Source organism: Dendrobates tinctorius, unplaced genomic scaffold (genome assembly GCF_039654945.1).
Source record: "Dendrobates tinctorius isolate UK_male_01 unplaced genomic scaffold, ASM3965494v1 ptg000011l, whole genome shotgun sequence".
Lineage (NCBI taxonomy): Eukaryota > Metazoa > Chordata > Amphibia > Anura > Dendrobatidae > Dendrobates > Dendrobates tinctorius.
Window position 1 is genome coordinate 25796500 of NW_027361679.1, and position 16842 is coordinate 25813341.

The 16842-nt window shown below is 45.5% G+C and overlaps 1 protein-coding gene across 1 annotated transcript in view; it reads left to right on the forward strand.

Annotated features, from left to right (window-relative positions):
* RASSF6 (Ras association domain family member 6) overlaps positions 1 to 9531 on the forward strand; it is a 275225-nt gene extending 265694 nt beyond the window's left edge. The window contains exon 9 of the mRNA XM_073590376.1: positions 8403 to 9531. Coding sequence (XP_073446477.1) covers positions 8403 to 8548 — 146 coding nt within the window. The 3' untranslated portion in view covers positions 8549 to 9531. The remainder of the gene's footprint in view (positions 1 to 8402) is intronic.
* The last annotated feature ends 7311 nt before the right edge of the window (positions 9532 to 16842 follow it).

Consider the following 16842-nt stretch of genomic DNA (forward strand, 5'->3'; position numbering starts at 1 on the left):
AGATCCGATGGCCCTTCTCCAAGTGCTGACGCCACCGACCTGGAGGGAAAACCCCACCTGGATCCACGCATCGCATTGCAGGAAAAGGCCTTCATACCAGAAGATACACCTGAGCTGGAATGATGCTGTCGATGACCTCCCTGACTGAATAAATTACCTACCTGACAGAGAATACACTGACTGCATAGACTGCTAACTAAGAGACTTTGATTACATTGCACCACACCCCCTTTAGGGACAGATCTCCTGACTGCCCATTTGCGAAAAGTCTGTACAGAGGAGGATGTATGCACTAGGCATATGTCCGTTCACTGGCAGCACAAAAGAGTTGCAGCGCTTTGGGCCAGGAGCAGGATTTTAGGGCAAGCGATATCTAAGGGGGGATTGTTATGGAAATGTATATGTATTCCATCTAGATCTCACTTGCCTGCTATAGGCTATATACTGCTATGTACTCTTATATACTCATATATACTGCACACAGATACATATTCACAGTTTGAACCTTATAACTAGTTGGTGGAAATTGACCTGCTACCCAGTCATCTCATTGTCTTGTGACTTGAGAAATATCTAGCAGACATAGGGAATGAGGAAATAAAGCCAGATGGTCCAGCCGATATTGGAGACTTGCTGACGAGTGCAAGACTCCGGACAGTAAATCATGTGGTGTCTAGGTAACCCCAGGTCGGACACCCATATATGTTCATGTATTCAAACTGACCAATTAGATAAGAAGTAAAGCCTTTATGTTAATGAGTAACTACTCCTTTCTGTACGAAGTGATAAAAAAACCATGAATGTGAATAAAGTTTCCAGAGTTCTGCTGGAATGAGTTGTTGCTAACCAAGTGTAGCTTCCTCTTTTCCGTTGAGCGCTCAATAAGACTCTGTCTAATTAGGACAGGCCACAGTACGCACAGGGGTAAATTCACCCAACCAAAATTTCCACATCAAACGTCCAAGGGGGAGTGTGTTCTGGCATTGAAATGAGAACTGGTCGTTTCCTCCTACTCTACCACGATTTTCCGTCCTCACTACAATTTCACTTTCCATAGATCACTGTTCAGTGTGTGTCTGGGGGAGGAGCAGCTGGGTGGTTCTGCTCTCTGCACTGAGGCTGCTAGAGGGAGAGGATTTGTTACTGTGTAAGGAGGGCTTGTTCATGAGGACAGGGAGGGCTTGTTGCTATGGAGGGTGGGGTTGTTGCTATAGAGGGCAGGTTTTTAGTAGAGTAGGAGGAAATGACCAGTTCTCATTTTAATGCCAGAACACACCCCCCTTGGACGTTCTGCTCAGAAGCAACAGACTGATATCTAGAAAACCCTGCAAACTGGTAACAGAAAGTAAATTACTTATTGTCATCATTCGGCAGCCCAGATATGCACTGAGATTATGTGAAAAGCCTGGACAACCCCTTTAAAGCTCCTAATATATTGTATGAGTAACAGACATACATTCACAGGCTCATTATGGATTACAACAGAATATAAATAGCTAAAAAGGTTACTGTGTCAGAAGCATACAGCTGTATACAGTGTTGGCCAAATTTTAAATATCGGTATATATTTCCGGAGTCACCCTCAGACGCTCACTCAGTCTGGGTTTGACCATAATAAAAAATGTTGTAAAAAAAGTACTGGATAACAAGATAGCAAGTATATATATTATAGGGTACAATTGTAATCTCTGTATACATAGTCCCGTAGTCACTCTCAGATGCTTACTTAGTATGGATTTGACCGTAATACTAAATGTCGAACAAAGGTACTGTATAACAAGATACAAGTTGTATCGAGTATAGGTTAAAAAATGCTATCTCCGATTCACCATATATATAGAAGGCGTAAACCACACACACTCACTATGGATGATACCATAATACAAAATTGTGAACAAAGGTACTGTATCAGCACATACCAGGTGTATCCAGTCTAGGGGTAATTGTAAATTTCCGTATGTACTTCCGTAGTCAGACACAGACACTCACAGGCTCACTATGTATTACACCAGAATTTAAAAAGTAGAAAAAGGGAAAGGTAGTCGAAGCATACAACAGTCTACAGTGTTGTAGTACTTTTAAATCTTCGTATATATTTCAATCTCAGTAAGCCAGTCCAGACTCTCCGCTACTGGAAACTACATGGATACAAGTACAGACGGAAAGTCGAGTGTTAGCAGAAATTTGGGAATTACTCATCGCGGGAAAACCTCCCAGTAGATTTTGCAGAGGCTATGCAGACCCTCAATTACTGTGTCTGTGGGTGTCTGTGGAGACAGCGAAAACGGTTCTTTGTGAAGAAAGGATTGCTTTATCACAGTAGCGTGGATCACATCACCGCTACTCGTCTCCATCAAATTGTGATCACAGGGAGAGATGTAGACATGGTCGTCACTGCCTATCATGATGTTTCTGGTCATTTTGGAGTGCAAAACACAGAAGCCACAGGCCGTAGGCGATTCTATTGGATTGGCATGAGAGGAGACATTGAAAAATGGTAGGTTGAATGTCACACGTCTGTGACTATCACAACTGTGAAAGGTGATCATAAAGCACCACTGCATCCGCTTGTAAGTTGACGTCCATTACAAATGGTAGCCATTGATCATCTGAAGGTAGAGGCCAGCAGGACAGGACATAGCTACATCTTAACCATCATGGAACAATACTCCAAATTTCTAGTGGCCGTCCCTGTGGAGGATTTAACTGCCCAGACTACACAGCGGTGGAGCAGGGAGAGGTAAGTATTGCAACTTGCAAGTGCTGTGGCCATGACCAAGCACGGGTGGCACACTCGTGGTCGACGGTACTGGCACAGGGCCCCTCATAGTACGCTGGTGTGTCTGACAGCGAGTGGGCCCCCCCACCATCAGAGACACTGTATTGTACTATGAGGGGCCCTGTGCCAGTGCCGTCAGCCATCAGTGGGCCCATCCACCTGTTCAGAGCAATGGCACTTGCCCGGGTGCGTCAGGCGTTGACCCCAGCCATTGAGGGGGGTGGACAGCCCACTTAGGGAGGTTTAAAAAATGACATATTTTGATGTGTTGGCTATATATTTAGCTGCTGCAAAGGGCGGAATTGGGCAAGTCCGAGGAAGAGGAGGACAAAAGCGAGGCAGTTTTCTGGCAACCTATGTGTCATCAGGGGAAGGTGGGACAAAATCCATTGAAACTCATGCATGGTTCATTTTAAGGAAGGTTAGATCATCAACATTTTGGGTTGACAGACGGGTCCTTTTTTCGGTCAGGATTGATCCAGCAGCACTGAAGACTCTTTCAGATAGCACACTAGCAGCAGGGCAAGCAAGCTCCTGTAAGGCATATTGTGCCAGTTCAGGCCAGGTGTCCAGTTTAGAGGCCCAATAGTCAAAGGGGAATGACTGTGAGGGAGAACATCGATATGGGAGGAGAAGTAGTTTGAAACCATAGTTTACAACTGCTGTCTCTTGTCACTTTTAATCGATGCAGTATTAGCAGTCGTGTGAGCGGTACTTGAGAAATCATTCCACAACATGGTCATTAAACCCCTGACTCCAACGTCACTTCGGCTGTGTGCACCACGAACACCTCTTCCATTGTGGCCACTACGGCTCGTGAGAGAACCAGCACCGCTGCTGTGTGCTGGGAAAGCGTGGATCGAGGATGCTGGCCAGCCAGTTGTCATCATCCCTCATCATTTTGGCAATGCGTGGGTCCCTTTTTAGGATTCGCAAGGCATAATCGCGCATGTGGGCCAATGTTCCAGGTGTCAATGCTGCACTGCCACTGCTGGGTGGAGGAGCACTTTCTGGCAAATCCACATCCCTACAGTCATGCACAAACACTGTACCTGACCTTGGAACACCAACATTTTCTCTTGCCCCCTGAGAAGCATCCTCCTGCCCAAAATAATCATCCCCCTCATCCTCCTCCTCTTCCTCTGTGAAGGGTTAATACTAAAATCAGAGTTGAAGTTTAGTTTCATCCATTCTCTGAAGGTTTCGTTTCTTCATTTTTGTTGCTGTAAGATAAATTTTTATAATTGGCATGGGCTGTCATGAAACCAGACTGTTCTCATCAGGTGCAAAGATAAGGGAGGCGGAAGTGTAAAACTCTGAAGAATATGCCATTATACTACTTTCTATTTGGATACGGACATATATGTAGTTTCTGGTTTTCTTGCAATATTATTGGCTTACAAAGTGAAATGATTTATTGGTAGATCAGAACTTTGCATAATTAAGCAAAAGATTATAAAAGATGTGACTAAAATAAAGGGGCTTAGTGATCTGCCTCGATCCTCCCATACAGAGACCCCCGTCTCCGTGTGGTCATTTGAGTTGCTAGCAACACTGGAATAATTTGGAAATCACTGGCTCAACTTTCAAGGGTTAATTTAGCCCTCCCAAAATAGCTACCTTGACAGTGGTGCCCAACGTGGGGCCCCCGAACAGGGACGCCTCTGCCCCTGCAGGACAACAAGACAAAGGACCCTCGGAGCGGACACAGGTGTTGGAAAATTGGGACTGATCATCCCCCACGGCAACCACGGTAAGTTGGCAGTTATACTGTTCAGACTGACCGTTGGAGTGGTTTTCCTGTGCTTGTTGCTGCAAAGAGGATCTGAGGTTTGTCCCCTGGTGGGGTGATTCATAGGTGGAATCATATAGAGGTGTAGTCCTGTTGGGGACCCAGTGCTCGAACCGTGCCTCATAAGGGACGGACACCCTGGATTGACCAGTGATTGTGACTCTCTTTATAGTCAAAATATCCTGAAATTCCCGATCATTATTAGTAATTGGGTATGGTCATGTGATCGAAGACTGGGTAGGATACGTAACTCAGGTATATATAGATAGATATATATAACCAGAGGTGTCCGGAGGGATAGTCTGAGACGCCCTCCTTCTTTCACTGAGTACCGCGAATTTTGGGCAATCCCAGAGGGGGATTATTGACCCTGTGGAACAGACTGATACGGCCGCTCCAGATCTGTGCACAATTTGTCAGGATATTTAGCTCTAAAGGAGAGAATTATGTTTCTGTGGAAGAAAAAGAAAAGTTTGGAATTGTGTGAAGAATCAGATACTGTTAGTCTTATGATTCAAAGACGAGGAAAGAAATTTGTCAGGAATGCAGGAAAAATATTTTCGATGCTGGGATTTCCTTAGGGCGGGAGGTTGCAGCCTACGCTATGGGATAAAGGAGTTAGAAAAAAAATAAATAAAGGGAGATTGACTGATGATGGATTACTTAAAGGCACTGAGGAATTCCGTGGCTTGGCACATGAATTGTATAATGAAGATTATGTGAAAATTGAACAGCAAGTGAATTCTGATTGTTTCTGTTACTGCTATGTTGAAGAAGGAAAAATTGTCTATTATGACAGGGACAGGATGTTTTGTGGTTCAAGCAAGTGACTGTGGTGTGAGGAAGTGATTGATTAAGAAGGAACTAAGATTGATACTGTGTCAGGCAGACAGATGGTTAAGAATGATTTGAAACAAGAAGTTTCCCTGCTAGATGATAAGGTCCCTCCCCAGGAAATCAAGCCTCTCCTCCTGACTGTAAGCTCTGTGCCCCTTAACCTTAAGGCACCGATGTATCCTGGAGTACCAAAACTCAGTATGCCCCCACCCTATGATCCTGCCGGGTGGATCTGTGCTGTATGTGGAGTTACTAATCCTCAGTGGAGAGAGGTCTGTTATAATTGTGGCACAAGAAGACCGGGTGTTGCAGCCCCCACCTTTCCGTTGTTGAATGCTGACGGTACCTATTATCATCCGCAGCCAGCCTCAATCCCCGTTCACCCGATCCAGAGGGAGAAAAAAAAAGTTTTCAGAAGACTTTAACCCGCTCTGTTCAGCAGAGAGAGAGGAAAAAAAGCTAACTAGCAATCTAGCAGCTGCTTCAGTGCCCCCTCCCATCTTAGCCCACACCATATCCCCCTTCACCCCCACCGCAGCTGCGAGTACACAGTCAGTCTCTTATCAATATCTCTGTAGCACAGAGCAAACTGTGGCCCCCCCACAGACTTCAGCTCCCTACTCCAATATCTCTAATTCTATGAATAGGAGCCTTCCTCCCCTGCTCCGCTGTGCTAATTATGGCAGACCCCATTTATATACTTTTATAAACCCTATTTCTGTGGGACCTTTTCCCAAGGTTACTGTTCAGTTTGTAATCTCTCCCACATGTCCAGTAAATTTACTAGAAGCAGATTTATTATCACAGATCCGTTCCAGAATACAATTCCAAAATGATGGTCAGATGGCTCTTACGTTATATAATCCCTATGTAGGTGAAGACAGTGAGGAAATCTGTATTTTGCATGCCCTTCCTACAGTTATGATGGCTCTGATAGGCCCAGATCCACCCCAATATTGCCTGAGGATCAATGACTCACCCCATACCTCTCAGAGATACCATCTAAACTCTGGTCAAAAGGGTCAAATGATATAGGGAAAATGCCTGTAGAACCAGTAAAAGTGTTTCTTAAACCTGGTGCCTAATCCACATACTCTTTTGTCCCAAATACCCCAGGATGCTGCTTGGTTTACAGTTATTGATCTTACCAATGCCTTCTTTAGCATTCAGTTACACCCAGACTGCCAGTTTCTATTTGCATTCACTTTTCAGGGACGACAGTTAATATGGACAGTTTTGCCACAGGGGGCCCAAAACAGTCCCAACCAGTTTGAAAAAAATATGAGCAGGTGTCTTTTGCCATTGTTGTCATTGTTTGTCCTCTTTAAGTATCTGGCAGCACTGAACTGTCGGCTTTCGGCCTCGAAACTTCAGTTCTGCCTTGGTCAAGTGATGTTCTTGGGTCACTGTCTCCTTCAGGGTGCCAGACACCTCGCAGAAGAAAGAAAAATAGCTGTCAGCTCCCTTCCTTTCCCAAAAGATGAAACTAGATGAAACTGAACTCCAGCGTTTTCGTGGACTGTGCACATATTGTTGTCAGTGGATACCGGATGCATCCCGCAAAACGCAACCCCTTTACAACGCCTTGAAAGACGGCATAATGAACTATAAGGAAAGATGGCAGTGATGAGGATTATCTCCAACATGATTGTTCCCAACTTCTGACTGAAGAAACAGCTACTCCACCAAATGTCAGTGAGAATCCGCTCCCAAATTCCGATCTGGTGTTATACACGGATGGTTCAAGATATGCTGATGGGTTTGATAGATTCCACACGGGATACACTGTTACCACAGAGGACACAGTAGTGCACGCAGCTGCGCTCCCGCCCTCACAGTCAGCACAAGAAGCAGAACTCCAGGCTCTGTCTACTGCATGTACTTTGGCCAAGAACGGACGGGCTAATATATACACGGACTCACTGTATGCATTGGGTATTGCTCACGATTTTGGGGCTCTATGGGCCACTCGAGGGTTTATTACTACTGCCGGAACCCCAGTGAAAAATACTGAAGCTGTTAAAACCCTCATGGACTTGATCAAATTACCTACTCAGGTGGCTATTATCAAAGTTATGGCGCACGGTCCTATGAACAGTCCACAGACTGTTGGCAACGCATTTGCGGATATGCAAGCAAAAGCCGCCGCTCTCTTACCCGTTGAACCAACCATACCAACTATGGTGACCACACGCTCTCAGCGTAAACAGTTACAAGAAGCACTGACCCTACAAGAACCTGATGATCTACAACAGACTGAAGATTTCTGTCGGTCCCCGCGAGACTGCTTAATGACGATGCAGCGAATGTCTCCAAAGGAAAAGCTGAAGCAATGGAAGACTGATGGGGAACGTATGGATAATGGTCTCTGGAAAAAGGACCAACTCATGTGTCTCCCTAAGCGGATGTACCCTGCTATGGACACATGGACCTATATATCAAGGAAAGAATCAGGCCCTCGCACTGGTGCAAAAATTCTACTGGGCCCCGGTTCTTCAGTTGGCCAGAAGCATTCCCTGTTACCAACATGACTGCAAAGACCACAGCGAAGAAACTGGTGATCGAAGTTATATGCAGATATGGGGTTCCAGAAGTTGTTGAAAGTGACCAAGGTCCGGCCTTTTCTTCTCATGTGAACCAGGAAGTTCTGACAATGCTTGGATCCACTGTAGCCCTCCATACTCCGTACCACCCACAATCCAGTGGTAAAGTTGAGAGGCTGAATGGCACACTGAGGGGACAATTGACTAAAATGATGCAGGAGACTACTGCTCCATGGCCAGAGCTCCTACCCATTGTACTATACCACATTCGTACTACCCCTATTGCAAAACATGGCCTGTCCCCATATGAGCTATTGCTTGGTACTAGGCCCCCAGTTGTAAATTTCCAGCCCCAGCAGTTATCAGAAGAGACTGACCATGTTGTTCAATGTTATTCTGCTTAGTAAAAATCTTGCTAACACCTATGTTCTAGTTTTCTTTTATTTTCCAGATTCAGCAGAAACCAACACCTGTTATAACCTGAAGCCTGGTGATTTGGTAGTCGTGAAAAGGCATGTCAGGAAGCATGGACTAGAACCCTTGTATGACGGTCCCTGTGAAGTCCTCCTCATCACCCAACAAGCCAATAGCAAATAAAGGGGACATAATGTTTTGGTTTTCCGCATTTTTCATATTATTATTATTGGTAGAAGTTAAAAGTTAAAGTTAGAAGATATTCAATGACTCATAGATCAATACGATAAAGACAATGATTGTACTAAGGACAGTTGGTGGTCAGATATCTTCTCCTTTTTCAATCCAGCCAATTGGTTTAAGGGAATTGGGGGCTGGATAGCTGGGATCTTACAAATCTTGTTACACATTGCTGCCTGTATCCTTGTTGTATATGTGATACTAAAACTTGTTCTTTGGTGTATTCCTGTATGTATTAGGAAATTTTACACTAAGCCAGCTAATGATGATACCAAAGGTGTTGTTGCCCCTGCTCTTCTCTGCACCGATCTTATAAGGCTACTTGATTAAGATGTCGAAGCCAAGCACATGGCTACCTACAAAAGTTCTCCACCACCGTCATCAAAAATTGTTATTCGTGAACTGCAGTATACAGGGGGGACTGGTGCGCCGCGACAGCCATGACTGGTAACACAGCATCAGTCATGTGAAGACCAGTACCCCTCAAGCTGTTGGCTTGGGATAGCACCTCTGATGATGCATATGTGTTAAAAAAAATTTATCTAGGGGGGAATGTGAAGGGTTAATACTAAAATCAGAGTTGAAGTTTAGTTTCATCCACTCTCTGAAGGTTTCGTTTCTTCATTTTTGTTGCTGTAAGATAAATTTTTATAATTGGCATGGGCTGTCATGAAACCAGACTGTTCTCATCAGGTGCAAAGATTAGGGAGGCGGGAGTATAAAACTCTGAAAAATATGCCATTATATTACTTTCTATTTGGATACGGACATATATGTAGTTTTCGGTTTTCTTGCAATATTATTGGCTTACAAAGTGAAATGATTTTATTGGTAGATGAGAACTTTGCATAATTAAGCAAAAGATTATAAAGATGTGACTAAAATAAAGGGGCTTAGTGATCTGCCTCGATCCTCCCGTACAGAGACCCCCGTCTCCGTGTGGTCATTTGAGTTGCTAGCAACACTGGAATAATTTGGAAATCACTGGCTCAACCGTGAAGGGTTAATTTAGCCCTCCCAAAATAGCTACCTTGACACCTCTTCTTCCTCCACTTCGTCCAGGACAGTTCCCTGACCAGACAATGGCTGACTGTCATCAAGGCTTCCCTCCTCCTCCTCCGCTGCAGATGCCTGATCCTTAATGTGAGTCAAACTTTGCATGAACAGATGCATAAGTGAGATGCTCATGCTTATGATGGCGCTGTCTGCGCTTACCAGCCATGTGTATTCCTCAAAACACTGAAGGACTTTGCAGAGGTCTTTCAGCTTTGACCACTGCACACCCAACAATTCCATGTCTTCCCTCAAACTGCCTGCCCGTGTATCCTCCCACAAATGCATTACAGCCTGCCTCTGTTCGCACAGCCTCTCAACGATGTGCAGGGTGGAATTCCACCTTGTTGCAACGTCTATGATTAGGTGGTGCTTGGCGAGTTGGAGCAATCACTGCAGCTTCTGCATATGAGTGGAGCGGACGTTTGAGTGACGGATGTGTGAGCACAGTCTTCACACCTTATGTAGCAGGGATGTTAACGCCGGATAATTATTAAGGAAGCACTGCACCACCAGGTTCAAAGTGTGAGCCAGGCAAGGTATGTGTCACGAGGACCCGTCCTGTGTGACATGGCTCACAGGCCGGTAACTAAAACAACAGGACGTGGCATGTGATACTGTCCTGTGTGACACGGCTCGCAGGCCGGTAACTAAAACAACAAGACAAGGGGTAGGGAAACAGTTACAACGGTGGGCCCTGCGATAGGGAAAGGGGATGTGGAGACCTCCTGCACTCCCCTGAGTCAGTGTCCCTAACGCTCCTAACGTTCCCTGTTATGAATGAGTCACCGGAGAAGGAAAAAACAAAAATACAAGCTAAGTCCAGAAAACCAGAGAGGTTGGTAGCTAGCGGATTGCAGACCCCTGATCCTATTCACAACAACTAACAGTAGCCGTGGGGTGTTCCTACTGTGGTCCTAGACACCTCGATCACAGCCGGAGAACTAAATAAACCTAAAGAAAGAAAGGGGAAATCTAAACTGCCCCAGAGCAGACCCCAAAGCAATAGACAGCCCCCATCATGTATTGACGGTGAAAACAGATGAAAACACAAACACAGACAGAAAGACAGGCTGAGCAAACGATGGGGCCCTCACTAACTAGATAGGACAGGAAAGAAAAGCAACTGTCTGCAATCACGCAAAAAACCCTGCCAAAAATAATGTCCAACACGTCTGATAGAAAAGGCCCTGAAGTCACTAGACTTCAAAATCACTATATCAGCACTCAGGTATATTCTGAAAACAGAGCTAAGAGATCAACTGATCAGAGACAAAAATGGAGTTCAGCCAGTCCTAGCCAGGGCTGGCTGAACACAAACACTAAGTAAACCAGACAAAATCTCATGGAACAATAGAAGAGCAAAAACTTAGCTTTAGTAGACAGGACTAAACTGGAGGCCAGAGCTCAGAGCAGAGAGGATCACCAGCAACCCAGCAGGACGTCAGCGGCCTTATATCCACTCAGAGATTCCGGGTGTCCAATCACACTCCACCTGTTCAGATGACAGGTTTTTCCCATCCAAATCAGTTTTACTACCTCCTTTCACCAGCAGAGGGAGTTCATCGGACATCAAAGGTGAAGGAGAAAATGAGCTCATAACAGTTCCCTATGCCGGGTCCGCACCGGGCCCAATCAGGAACCTATCACCCTAGCACACCCTACCCCTACACCTATCCCTTGCTAGGGAGCTGGGTGGTGCAGGCACTGGCCCCACCACTGTACTAATACACACTAAGGAAAAACACAAACAGGGAAACACCACTTAGCTTTACTCTGTTGCACTTGCCCCTGGCAACAGAGTCCACCACCAGCATGCAGCTCTCCTCCTGAATCGCTGCCACCAAGCTCTGTCAGAGCTGCTCTCTAGCTCCTTCCTCCACCAAGGATTGTTGAAATGAACACTATCACCAACACTGATTGCAACACCTGTGACTCTTTTATAGCAGAGCCAGCAATCACACCTGTATTATAATCATGTGCACTTAACTAAAGAAACAAGAGTGCAATGACGCTCACCACCACCGGGGGGGGCAAACTTAGAACAAACGACACCACAGTGCAATAATCCTAATGGCCACTGGGAGCAAAAACCAAACCTTAAGCACAGCTTAGGAAATAAAAGGTTACCTGTGCTTATTATATGTCCTGATCCAGCATGGATCATGACAGTACCCTCCCCTTAATGAGGGGCCTCTGGACCCTCAAGACCGGTCCCCATCAGGGAACCACCTACAGCGGGGACGCCCAGACCCAGAGTTCACCCCAGCAATTACCTGCATGTCAGGATGATGAGAAACGAGCCCGCTGGTATTGGCAACGTATGTTATGGAGGCAACACACATCTCCGAAGGGCTGACCCGGGGAACAGGTTGTGTATGTGTATGTTTGGTATGAGCTGGTAACACTCCACAACACACTTCCACTGGATGTTTTTTGGTGGCCACCCATACACGCTCATTGACACACAGGTCCGGACCTGAATGTTTATTGCCACTCGTTCGTTTATCACCACTTGGAGAACTCTTTCTGGGATTGACAACAGAGGCGTCCCCCTGTGTCACCACACTCACACCCCCGCACCTCACCAAGGGGTACACCACCCTCCAACCCCTTCCACCACGAGGTCTGCGCCTCCCAGGGTTGGCCAATGGCGAGGGTTGAGACTTGCCCCTACTCTCCTGCAGCACATCTGCTGCCCTCACCAGAGAGGAAGTGGTCCGTTGAAGAGAGACGGCAGAGACAGTAGTTCCTAGGCAGCAGCCCTCACACGAGTGCCCCCAGCTGACCACTTCCCTCGCCCACCAATCTATTACCGGGTTGTGTTTCTTCAGCCAAGGGAGGCCTAAAACAATAGGTACTGGCATTCCCTTCAAGATGTAGCATAACAAGGACTCCTCATGATGTCCTATACGCAGATGGATAATCTCTACGACCTTGGTCAAGCTCCCCTGGTTCAGTGGACAGAGTTTATGGCCCGGACGCTTATAGGCTGGGCTAGCATCCTACACCTCAGACCACGAGATAACTCCCATGAACATAGCTGGAAAGGAAATTATGCACATAGAACAGAGAAAAAATCCCACATAACCTCCATGCAAAAGGACAATAAATGACCAACTGTACAGCTATAGTCACAGACAAAAGAGAATCCAGTCATTAGGTCAAAGATTAAAAGAGATTTATTTATTCACAAAGTATTAAAAATTGTACAGACAAACAGGCAAACAGTGGGGCTAGAAGACAGAAAATAGCTGTTATTACCACATATATGAGGCCAGGGTGGGTCTGTCAAAATCAATATGCATAAACTTTATATAGATGTAGGTATAGCGCAACACTCCTGAAGCAAATAACAAACATGTACAAATCACCACAGCAAATATACCACGGTGAAGCAATAACATAGTAAGCTCATAGCGCTAATAGTGCACTATAGTAATAAACAGTAAAACAGATACCTGAAAAGGAGTGAAGCAGCCTTGCCAGACAGAGCCACCCGCCCCGACGCGCGTTTCGGCGTACCTTTCTCAAGGGGTATAAGGTCTAGGTTGTACACATGGTCCTTAAATAGTGAGTGCCCGGACATCCCCATTACAACCGAGCAGTCCTCCAGTGACGTCACGTCCGCCGGATCGCGCTCACGCGGGCAGCTGGAAGTCGGAGTCACGTGGGGCCCCACGTGACCCGGAAGTCAGCGCACCGCCAAGCTACGACTCGGCCGACACCACGAAAACAGAGCGCAGGCGCGCCGCAATAAGATGCAAAGGTCACCATAATAAGTACTGGCAAACAAATGGGCAATCATTAAGGCACACCATACGTGCACCATACATAGCATGGCCACTAAATGACTGTATATAAGGAGAAATAATGCAAATTGGACCACCAATAAGGAACCAAAATGCATATATATATGTAGAACTAGGCACATCTTCCTCAAAGGAAGATGGAAGTACATCATCATAGTATGACAATGAATGAAAAATATATATATTTTTTTTCAAATCCACAGCATATATATACACAGTCAGAGGCCAGCTACATGATATACCATTATAAGCAAAGAACTGCCTCTAATACATAAAGTACAATCTAAAAAACAAACAAACATATAACAATTAAAACCAAATAAAAATGTTTATATGCGGATAAACAGCAGCACAGAATGGGCCGATAGCGAAAGAGAAATGGCGAGAAGCTGAGGTTTTCATTCAATCCCAATGGCTGGACAGTATTGAGAGTCCAAATCCATCTACATTCTAATTGACCAAGGTGTTTGGATAAGTTACCACCCCTAATGTTAATGTCCAGCACATCAATTCCTCGAACTCTTAAAAGGCTACTATTGCAATGATTGCAATGATGAAATTGTTTAAAATGTTTGGGGATGGTTTTGAGAGTGGTTGTCTCGTCGTGTCCGTTGGGGTGGTAACTTATCCAAACGCCTTGGTCAATTAGAATGTAGATGGATTTGGACTCTCAATACTGTCCAGCCATTGGGATTGAATGAAAACCTCAGCTTCTCGCCATTTCTCTTTCGCTATCGGCCCATTCTGTGCTGCTGTTTATCCGCATATAAACATTTTTATTTGGTTTTAATTGTTATATGTTTGTTTGTTTTTTAGATTGTACTTTATGGCTTACGGTTGACTATACCCGGATATCCTTAAGGACGTTCACCAATTCTCTGGCTTCCATCGCAATCGTTGCTCTGTCTGCTGTGTATGCCATTATTCTCCATTTCTACAGGGATATATATGCTTCCACCTATTTATGGCCTCCAATACGCCCCCTATTGTTTGTGGTTTTGATATGCACATATGCGAGTATATGTTTATGCTACATATGATTAAATACAGTTATGCTAAAATGCCGCTTTGTAACATTATTGTTCCAATTCTGAGATACATACACCTATGTACATATTATTGTTTACTAAATTAAATTGGAGTATTTGGCTGTATTAGAATATTCTCTGTAATTTTTGTATGTATATCTATTTGGTTTTATCCATATTTTCTTGAGAGGTTTCTTATATATTCTTGGTGGATTATTATATGATGGGTGACAATAGGCCTTCAATAATATGGCTATACGTATATATATTAGAGGCAGTTCTTTGCTTATAATGGTATATCATGTAGCTGGCCTCTGACTGTGTATATATATGCTGTGGATTTGAAAAAATATATATTTTTCATTCATTATCATACTATGATGATGTACTTCCATCTTCCTTTGAGGAAGATGTGCCTAGTTCTACATATATATATGCATTTTGGTTCCTTATTGGTGGTCCAATTTGTATTATTTCTCCTTATATGCAGTCATTTAGTGGCCATGCTATGTATGGTGCATGTATGGTGTGCCTTAATGATTGCCCATTTGTTTGCCAGTACTTATAATGGTGACCTTTGCATCTCATTGCGGCGCGCCTGCACTCTGTTTTCGTAGTGTCGGCCGAGTCGTAGCTTGGCGGTGCGCTGACTTCCGTGTCACGTGGGGCCCCACGTGACTCCGACTTCCAGCTGCCCGCGTGAGCGCGATCCGGTGGACGTGACGTCACCGGAGGGCTGCGCAGTTGTAATGGGGATGTCCGGGCACTCACTATTTAAGGACCATGTGTACAACCTAGACCTTATGCCCCTTGAGAAAGGTACGCCGAAACGCGTGTCGGGGCGGGTGGCTCTGTCTGGCAAGGCTGCTTCACTCCTTTTCAGGTATCTGTTTTACTGTTTATTACTATAGTGCGCTATTAGCGCTATGAGCTTACTATGTTATTGCTTCACCATGGTATATTTGCTGTGGTGATTTGTACATGTTTGTTATTTGCTTCAGGAGTGTTGCGCTATACCTACATCTATATAAAGTTTATGCATATTGATTTTGACAGACCCACCCTGGCCCCATATATGTGGTTATAACAGCTATTTTCTATCTTCTAGCTCCACTGTTTGCCTGTTTGTCTGTACAATTTTTAATACTTTGTGAATAAATAAATCTCTTTTATTCTTTGACCTAATGACTGGATTCTCTTTTGTCTGTGACCTCAGACCACGAGTCTGGACAAAGAGAGCATCCACCAGACTGACTCCTGCTCCGCTGTCCACAAAAACCTGTATCACCTCCGGTACCCCGCCATCCAAGACCTCTGCTGACATGGTACTTTGGGAGGGCAAAATGGAGGAAATGTATACTCCCTGGTCGCTTCCCTCCAAGCGACCAGGGGAACGTGGCTTCTCAGATGGCACAGATAATTTGGTGTGCAATGGGCAAGCCTTCAGGACATGACCAGTCTGCCCACAGTACAAACATGCTGACACCACTCCCCGAACCGTAGACAGCTCCGAATACAACCTAGCTCCTCCTACTTGCACGGGTTCGTCAGGAGACTTGGCATGAACTGGGCAGGCTCTCATAAAATGGCCAGGCTTCCCACAGGAAAAGCATACCCCCCCACCACGACAAGCCACAGACATCCGCCTTTTTTGTATCAACAACATCGGGCTGTCTGGGTTCCTCCGTCCGCGTTGGTGGGTCCTCCTCCCTAGCGAGGACAACAGGGGGCACTTTTTGTATATGTCTTTCCCTAAGGCATCTATCCACCCAGATGGGAAGGACATGGCAGCCTCCAGTGACCTGGAGGCGGCGTACTGCACCTGAGTATCCTGCAACTTTGGAGACAAACCCTGCACAAATTGACTCCAAAGTGAAGGGTCATTCCACTGAGTATTAGTGGCCCATCTCCTAAACTCTGAGCAGTACTCCTCAGCGACCCGGGCTCCCTGTTTACACCTACAGATTCGAGATTCCGCCAGGGTGACGCCATCAGGATCCCCATACACAAGCGCCAAAGCCGCAAAGAACTCGTCCACGGACTCTAAAGATGGAGAATCGTCCGGTAGGGAGAAGGCCCAGGATTGGGGATCCCCTTTAAGAAGGGACATAATGATTCCCACCCGTTGCACTTCACTCCCTGATGAACGAGGAAGCAGCCTGAAATACAATTTACAGGCTTTTTGAAACACCAAGAATTGATCTCTCCCTCCAGGAAATCTGTCAGGGAGGGATATCTTGGGTTCTGGCTGAGCCTGTTCCTGGACCAAGCCCCCAGAGCCCACCAACAGCCGCAGCTGCCGCACCTGCCCTCCGCGCAGCCCCCTAACCTCATTAGTAAGGGT